General features: G+C 36.6%; 1 protein-coding gene across 1 annotated transcript in view; it reads right to left on the minus strand.

Moving 5' to 3' along the window:
* Positions 1-9,561, minus strand: part of nbeaa (neurobeachin a) — an 831,637-nt gene that overhangs the window by 481,884 nt on the left and 340,192 nt on the right. Inside the window, exons 32-33 of the mRNA XM_048597909.1 lie at positions 7,214-7,343; positions 3,232-3,359 (exon numbers count right to left, since the gene is read on the minus strand). Coding sequence (XP_048453866.1) covers positions 3,232-3,359; positions 7,214-7,343 — 258 coding nt within the window. The remainder of the gene's footprint in view (positions 1-3,231; positions 3,360-7,213; positions 7,344-9,561) is intronic.

The raw sequence follows: 9,561 nt of genomic DNA on the forward strand, positions 1-9,561 counted from the left end.
CCATTCATCCTTTTGAACATGATTTCAGACATGGTTTCCCCTTCATGAAGTCATGCCAACTCTGCTTTATTATATCATCCAAGATAGAGGATGGGAAAGAATTGTATCTGTAAGAGCTGCTCCTTTTTTGAGGTATTTTCAGTGTTGGAGCAGTAATTACTGCTTTATAAACTGCTGCATTGTTTTGGAACTTTGGGGGGAAAGAAATCAAAACAACAGCACTTTAAAAAAGGAGGAAATGAGACAAAAGCAGTGACCACATGGTGGAAGTGAATCAATGGAGAAAGAAACCTACACTGCTGTCTGACCCAGCAGTGAACCTTCACAGTTGCTGCCTCTGCTGTTTGATTTCAAGTACCTTTGGACATCGGAGTTTATCTAAGATAAAAGGGACCTAAGCAGCAACTTTTTCATGCAGAGGGTGGCACGTGTATGAAATGAGCTGCCAGAGGAAGTGGTGGAGGCTGGTACAATTACAATATTTAAAAGGCATCTGAATGGGTATATGGCTAGGAACGGTTTACAGGGATATGGGCCAAATGTCGGCAAATGGGACTAGATTTATGTAGGATATCTGGTCGGCATGGATGCGTTGGACTGAAACGTCCATTTCCATGCTGTACATCTCTATGACTTTATCTATTTCAAATTGTTCTACTATCATGTCCTTTATAACATACTCTAATATTATCCCGAAGATAGATGATAAACTAACTGGCCTATAGTTAACCTATTAAATTTTGTCACCCTTCCTGAATCAGGGTGTTACATAGATTGTTTTTTAATCCTCTGGAACTTATCCAGAATCTAAGGATTCTTGTCAAATTAACACCTGTGCATCCAATATCTCAGTAGCTACTTCCTTGAAAATCATAGGATAAAACTCATCAGGTCCAGGGCACTACTGGCATTTAGCCCCTTTAGTTTCTCTAGTACAGTGTTTTCTTTCTAGAGTGATAATTGATGATTTGGTATTTTTGGAATGCTATTAGCATATTCTACTGATGTAAAATATTTATCAAACTCCTTAGATATTTCCTTGTTCCCCATTATTATTTTTACAGACTCAAACTCTAAGCAAGCTACATTCACTTTGGTCACTCTTTTCCTTTTTATACATTTGAGGAAACTCCTGCTGTTCATTTCCTTTTTTGCCATAGTTCTAGCAAACCACTGGGCCACTCTCTCGTTAGAAAGAAACAACTGGTGGTGACTACTATGACTGGTAGTCACCATGCCTCAGGCAAGTGGAAAAGGTTGAGACAGAGTTCTGTATGGTAACCTCAGCTGTTGCAGGAATTGAGCCCACACTGTTGGCGTCGGTCTCATTGCAAAGCAGCCATTGTGTCTTCTTGACCATGGCTGCCCAATAGGGTTCTTGAAAGAAATGGAGCAAAGTCCACAAAAATCTCACGTAACAGAGGTGCTCATTGTGTCTTCCATAATGAGGACTGATGAAAGGTCTCTAACAGTTCCTCTGCCATTTCTTGTTCCCCATTACTACTTCTCCAGCATCATTTTCCAGGAGTCTAATATCCATTCTTACCCCTCTCTTACCTTTCTGATATCTAAAGAAAACATTCTTACAAACTTCTTTTATATTACTTGCTGGCTTTTGATAATTTAATTAAACATTTTCATATTTGTGATGACTCCAGGAATAATGGGGCTTGATTTCCATCACGCTCCCCTGTGAGCTGTGACCACAGAGTTCCCTCTAATTTTCTTACTGGTTGCACGAGCATCTGAGGTCCTTGCTCGGCAGCCCCTTCCAGAATAGAAATTCGATGCCACAATTAGCATGCCGATCGCTAAGTGTAGAACATTGGAGCCACAACTTACAGGAAACATTTTTTGTGACAATAAGTTGCACTTAGATAACTCTTATAAACGGCATGACAATGACCAGGTAACGTTTTTTGTGTTGATCGAAGGATTAAATATCGGTTAGCACATTGGGGTAATTCCCCTGTTCTCCTTCAAAATATTGCTATGGGATCTTTTATACTTAACCGAAGAAATGAATGGGGCTTTAGTTCAACATCTCACACAACAAGCCACACGAGTTGATCCAAGCTTAGACTGATTAGTTTTATCTATTCCACTATCATCTGCCTTTCATGGGCCCTCATCTCCTAGTTTTGATAAAAACATATTATTAGTTTTTATATTACTTCCACATAAGAAGTCTGGAGTAAAATCACTGACAACATATGCTGCTCCTGTGACCATAGTTAATATTTCCTCTTTATTTTCCTACAGCCTTTGACATGGTCTGACTTCAGGCTTCTGTTCCATTATCTAGTTTGGTCAGACAGCTATCATCATATTGCACCTTTACTTATCAATTTTGAAACAGAACATTTCCAGCCAATGCTTACCACCACAGAAGTCATTCCCTCTGGTGATCTCGAGGATACTTACTTGGCCTTTTCCTTTCACACAAGCAGTGCCATCAACGAGAGAGTACATTTCAAACTGCATAATGACCCTAGCTCTAACTCACCACAAAAAAATAGGCACAATCATGACTAGGTTTTGATGGCACCACAATGTGTGATAATGCAAGACATCATTCACACATTTCGTCATGTGACATTTATTCTCAAAACTATGTCTACTTCCTCCATCCCTTGTATTTGTCACACTTTGTAGTTGAACAAAGAGATAGTATTATACCTGTGAATGGAAAACTCTGACAGGAATGAGAGAGTAAAAAATCAGCATTATGAGTTTTAAATAACTTGTGGAGATTCGGTTTCCAAATACATTTTTAGGATTAACAAGTATTTACATTTTTTGAAGACTCACTTTATTGTACCTAACGTCAGAATTACACAAGTATTAAAGATTTAAAAGGTACATTTTAATTAAAAATGTATAACTCAATAAAAAAATTAATCAAAATTCAAAGCCGTTATTCAGGTTAAAAAAAATTCCACCAAAACTTTCAATATTTGGAATAATTACAGAATCACAGATTCCGAATGAATTAGGTACAAGCATTTTAGTGTCTGAAGATGCAAAAGAAGGTGTAAAACATGATCTACTATCTTAACAAAAGAAAAAAAAATAGTTTTACTTTAAAAGTAAATTACCACACATTTATCCAAAAGGTTTAGAATAATTTTCCCGTATAAATTGCAAATGTCAGCAACCATGCTTCAACTACTTGTCAGAAAGGTTACATAGACACCAGGTAGATAAAAGTTAACTATACAGCACCTGTACCTTCGATCAACAATTCTTGACCATGGCTGCCCAACAGAGTTCTGGAAAGAAATGGAGCAAAGTCCACAAAAATCTCACGTAACAGAGGAGCAACCTTTTCCAGGGCTCGTTCAAGTTTGGCTGTGATGCTATTTAGAAATAAAAGGAACAGGTTTTGAGTCTTATAAAATTGCATGAAACTGCAGAATTACATATATTATAACACATTAACATGTTATTCAATTCAACTAGTTCATGCTTTATAATAACCTTCTGTCATGTGATAAGACGCATGTAAATCATTATGATGTAAGTGATCAGATGACTCTGACATCAGTAAAAGAGAATATACCAGTCTGGAACAAGCATGTAAAGAATGAGGACTTACACACTAACAGGAGAATTGTTTTGATAGTCTACAAGACAGATGGAGATCTAGTAATGTTAAAACATATAAGGGGTTGAAGAGACTTACTTAGATATAAGGAACTTGCAGCCTCAGGGGCAGTGAATGTACAGACAATTATAACATGAGATACAGCAGATAGATATCTTAATGTTCAGGTAGCAGTACTGGTTTAAAGAAGGAGATAACCCACCTTCTCAGTTCACCCCATCAGCATACTCTTATATTCTTTTTTTCCATGAGCACTTAACTGGCTTCCATCGAAATGCATCTATGCTATTCACCTCAACTACTGGAGTACTAAACTCTCTCAACACTAAGCCAATCTACTTGGAAATTTATACTATGAAAGTTCTGAACTGTAATTTGAAATGTTTTTGCTGATTGGAATTACTTTACTTTTACCTCCAGAATTCTACTTGAATCAAGAGTTCACAGCTTAATGTATATACAGTATGAATAATACAAGATATAAAATCATAGGTGCTTACAAAAACACTTTTTTTTCCTCTTCCATTGAAAATTAACTTATTCCTGTATTACTCTTAAGTGCCTAAACTAATTAGGGTAGGCTAGGCAACATGCTCTGAAGATGTAATGCAATTCTGGGAGTAGTAGGAGGGAGAAAACAAAGCTGAATTCCTCAATTTTGTCAGTCTTTTTCAAATCAGGACCATTGGATATCAATGAGCAAACTTGATTTAAGTTCCTTTCCCTTTGGGATCAACCGCATGCCATGCTTCTACCAGAACTGAAATAATTAACAAAGCAAAAATTAGCGTCGAAACCTAAAATTTTCAGGATCTATGTAGATCAGTAACATTCAAGAAAGTAAAAACAGGAGTAGATTATTCAGCATTTCAAGGCTATTCCACCATTCAATCAGATTACGACTGATTTGGTCATGGTCTCAGCTCTACTTTTCTGTCTGTACCCTGTAACCCTCAACTACTTTACCTATCAAAATTCTATCTAATTCAGCCTCGAATAAATTTAGGTAGTCTCCACTACTTTTTGGGTAATAGAATCCCATATTCTAAGAACTGTCTGAGAAAAAGAACATTTTCTCATCTCTGCCTTAAAGCGGCCTCTTATTCTTAATCTATATCCCCTAGTTTTGGCTTTCCCAACAAGAAGAAACATATTCCCAGTAACAAACGTATCAAGCCATGTCAATATTTTATACATTTTAATAAACCTAGCTCTTATTTTTTATAATACAATGATATAGACTTAACCTGGTCAACCTTTTTTCATAAAATAAGGCCTTCATTCCAGAACCGAATCAAAAACCTACTCTGAGCTTCTTCAACAGAAATTACATCTTTTTCCAAAATTAGGAGACCAAAATTAATCATAACACATACCCTAAGTGTGGTTTCACCAATTTCCTATACAACTGCAACAATACTTCACTATTACTATTAATTTCCATTCTGCTTGCAATCAACAAGAAAATTCCATTCACCTTCTAAATCACCTGCTGTACTTGCAGACTAACTTGCTGTGATTCATGCACCAGGAGTCCAGAGCCCTCTGTACACCAGATAGAAACCTGCCTTTATTGAAATAGTATAGTTTTTCTATTCTTCAAAATGGATAAGTTCACATTTACTCATGGTATGCACACTCCAACTGTCAAATGTTTGCCCATTCACTTAACTTGTCTATAGCCCTTGCAATCTCCTCCTGACAATTATATTTTCCCTACCTATCTGGGTGTCACTGACCAATTTAGCAACGATACATGTGGAGTTCTCATCCAAATCATTAATACAGTTTGTAAATAATTGCGCACTCAGCACTGATCCCCATGGCACTTCACTAGCTAAAGCTCGCCAACCAAAATTACTGATGTATCATTACTGTCTGCTTTCTATTAACCAACCAATCTTTTATCCATGCTAATATGTTATTTCCTACACTGTGTGCACTTATTCTGTGTAGCAACCTTTGATGTGGCATCTTATCAAATGGAAATCCAAGTACACCGCATCTGCTGGTTCTCCTCTATCCACCATGACTCCTCCTTAGTTGAAAAGATCTAATAGATTGAGCACAATTTCCCTTTCCCAAAGCCATATTGTCTCTGACTGATTACATCATGATTTTTAAAAATGCTTCTATAATGTCTTCCTCTCATAAAGCCCTAAGCCGTAGTAGAAGTAGGCCATTCAACCAATCAATTCTGTTCTAGCATTCGATGAGATCATGGCTGATCTCATAATCCTCAATTCCACTTTCCTGCCTTTTCCCCATAACCTTTGATACTCTACTGATTAAAAATGTGTTCATCTCAACCTTGGATATACTCAATGATCCAGCCTCAATAACCCTCTGGCTAGTAAAGAGTTCTGCAGAATCAGTACCCTGTTGGAGAAGAAATTTTTACACATTTCTGTCTTAAATGTGTGATTCCTTATTCTAAGATAATGCCTTCTGGTCCTAGACTGTCCCACAAAGGGAAACCAAACTTTCCACATCTTTTCCATAAGGTTGTCTCATATTATGCCAAATTTCAATGAGTACAGGACCAATGTACCCAACCTCTCCTGAAAAGACACTGCCTCCATATGTGGTTTCACTACCACTAGCACCTTTCCAATGACAGATGCTAGGATAACTGGCCTTCGGTTATCTGTTTTCTGCCTCTCTCCTTTCTTGAATAAATATATTCCATTTGTTGTTTTCTAATCTGCTTATTTGATAATATAATCTTATCTGATTAGAACTAACGTCTACTATCTGTGCAGCCATGTCTTTCAAGACCCAGGGATATAGGTCATCCAGTCCTAAGGTCCTGATAGCTTTTATAACCTATAACCTTCTTAGCACTTTTCCCTGGTGATGTTGATAGTATGGAGTTCATCCCTTACTGTTACCTCTTGATTTTTCAATTAACTTTGAATAGTTTTCCAAGTCTTATACCATGAAAATAACAAAAATACCTGTTCAAAACCTCTGACATTTCTTTGTCTTCCATTATGTGTTCTCCAGAATCCTCTCTAGAGGACTTGGGTAGCTTTAGTTACCCATTCTATATTCAAATGTTTGCATAAATGCTTCCTAATATTTAAAATATTACTAGTTAGCTTTCTTCCATATTCTGCTCTCTACCTCTTTAAGTGTTTAGTCTTTCCTTTTCCTTAAAGTCTGCCTAATCTTCAAACCTAATGTTAATCTTTGCAGCCATGGACAATGCATCCTCCTCAAAAAGAGCTTTTCTTTCTCACTGGGCTAAACCTTTTCTGCCAATTATTAAATATCCTCTTCGAAATATTCCTCCATAACTCTCCTGACCTACCTCTTAACCCAATTTTCTAGCTCTCATTGGCCAGCTGTGCCTTCATACCTTCAGTTACCTTTATTTAGTTCTTAAGAGCTAATCACAGACCCATTTTTCTCCCTATCAAACAGAATATGAAATTCTATTACGTTAAGATCATTGTCACCTAGAGGCTCCTTTACGATGACTGACAATGTTTTTACCTACTTAAACCAAAGATGTTTTTCAATTAGTTTTAATTTAATACCATATAAACTTGTATCAGAAAAGAATGAAATGTGAGAGGATAGAAAAGAAAGACTGAATTTAACCTCATATTTTCAGCAGAATCCTCTGGCATTGGAGCAACTGTTTGTACTGCAGGAAGATTTTTGCTGGTTGCACCATTCACAAAACTGGAAGAGGAAGAAGAGGACGAAGTGGAAGCAGCCTCCGCAGCACCTGTGTAAAAGCAGTTCAAAAGATAAAATGGAAAGTGACAGAGCAGGTACGCTGCAAAATGTCAATAAAAGTCATGCAACCTAACTAGATTAATATAAAAAATTATGCTTAAATTGGATGTAGTGAAAATAACAACCTTATAAAATTATTTCAATAATGGCATTTTGATATGTAGAAAATCAGAACACATTCCACAAGTTACACAATGATCAAAACGCCAATTTTATTATATGTAAAAGCTCTCTAGTAAATTGGTTTATGATAGTGTATACTTCAAATTTAATACTTAAATTACTTAGAAATAGTTCTGTGATCTATTAATAATATCAATTTCTCCAGAAGATAAACTTCAGGGTCAGCTGTGGTCTAGTTAGTTAGATTTTCACTTTAGAGGCAAAAAGTTGTGGATCTAGGGCCCATTTCAGAGATTTTATCATAAACTCTGGACTGGCACTCCAATATAATACACTGTGCATTCAAAATTGTTGTCTGTCGGAAGAAATATTCACCACATACACTCTTTTAAGTGCACACAGAAGACTCATTTATCCATTAATCCATATCACTAAAACAGATTATCTAGCCTCATCGTCTTAGTGTCTCAAGGATTTCATTAGACTGGCTACTGTCTTTTCCACATTTCAATTAATCATGGGAGAAATTAATCTACATAAAGACTGAAAAAAATTAGATGGGCAAAAGTAGCAAGGAGTTAAAAAGTTAAAGAGAATCTTTTCAAGATAGATTCTTATAACAGCTTGCTCTTGCGATTTTAACTGGACTTGGCATTATTCAAAAAGTTAAGATTAATCAATAACCACATTGTGAAGAGAATTCTAGGTAGCAGTGATCATAATATAATTGAACTTTACTTTCAATTTGAAGGACAGTAGGGTAGTTTCAAGACTAATATTGTAAACTTAAACAAGGGCAATAATGAGGACATAAAATTAGAATTAGATAAGTGAACTGGCAAATTAGGTTAAGGAACAAAAACAGAAATTGCTGGAAAGACTCAGAAGGTCTGGCAGCATCTGTGGGAAGAAAACAGAGTTAATGTTTTGAGTCCAGTTACTCTTTGTCAGAACTGCAGGTTAAGGGATAGGTCGATAAAGATGCTGTGGCAGACATTTAATAGAATATTTTGGAATACACAGTATAGATACATTCCAACAAGAATGAATAATGAGGACCACCATATGTGATTAACTAATGAAGTTAGTGATACTATCAAATATAAAGAAAATACAAATCATTACCCAAAGATGAGTGGCAGATGAGGAAATTGAACAGAATATAGAAAAGACTGACTGAAAGAATTACAAGGAGGAAAACATTAGAATACTACAGAAAGCCAGAGAGAAATATAAAAATATAGTAAGAGATTTTACGGATGTATAAAAAGAGGGAGGCTGCATTGTGATATTGTTGTTGAACTAGTAATCCAGAGATGCAAGTAATGTTCTGAGGACTTGGGTTCAAATTCCACTATGGCAAAGGTGGAATCCGAATTCAAAAAAAATCTGGAGTGATACAACCATTGCCAATTGTCATAAAATCCCAGCTCGTTCAATAATGTCTTTTAGGTAAGGAAGTCTGCCATCCTTACCCTGGTCTACATGTGACTCAAGACTCTTAACTGCTCTCTAAAAGGGCCTAGCAAGTTCACGTCAAGTAGGGATGGGCAACAAATGCTAGCCCAGGCAGTGATGTCCACATTCTGTGAAAGATTAAAATTAAAGAGAATTAATAAGTGAGCATTGGGGCAATAGTGAGTGAGTTTGGAGAATTAATCAAGGAAAATAAGGAGCTGGCAGATTTATTGAACTGTATTTGTACCAATCTTCACTTGATGATAGAAATGGTGATAGCAATACAATGACAGACTAGGTGATGGTAACTTTGCACTTGATTTCCAAATTTCTGCAGAGCTCAGACTGAAAATGGGATACTTCAACTGAAAATAAATGCATTTCAGGGATGTTCAGATTCTTGATTAATTACAATGCAAGTCTGAATGTCAGTGTGAAATGATTTCCACTTTAGACCCTCTCTGCTCCTGTGATGCTGCTTGGCCTGCTGTGTTCATCCAGCCCTGCACCTTGTTGTCTCCACTTTAGACCTGCAGTGTCACAGTTAGATCTTGCTATGAAACCAAGTGGAGTAAGAATTGCAGTTGTAGTATGGCGCACTGACCTCTACATCGCCGAGGCCGGAC

Source organism: Rhincodon typus, chromosome 6, assembly GCF_021869965.1.
Source record: "Rhincodon typus isolate 14 chromosome 6, sRhiTyp1.1, whole genome shotgun sequence".
Lineage (NCBI taxonomy): Eukaryota > Metazoa > Chordata > Chondrichthyes > Orectolobiformes > Rhincodontidae > Rhincodon > Rhincodon typus.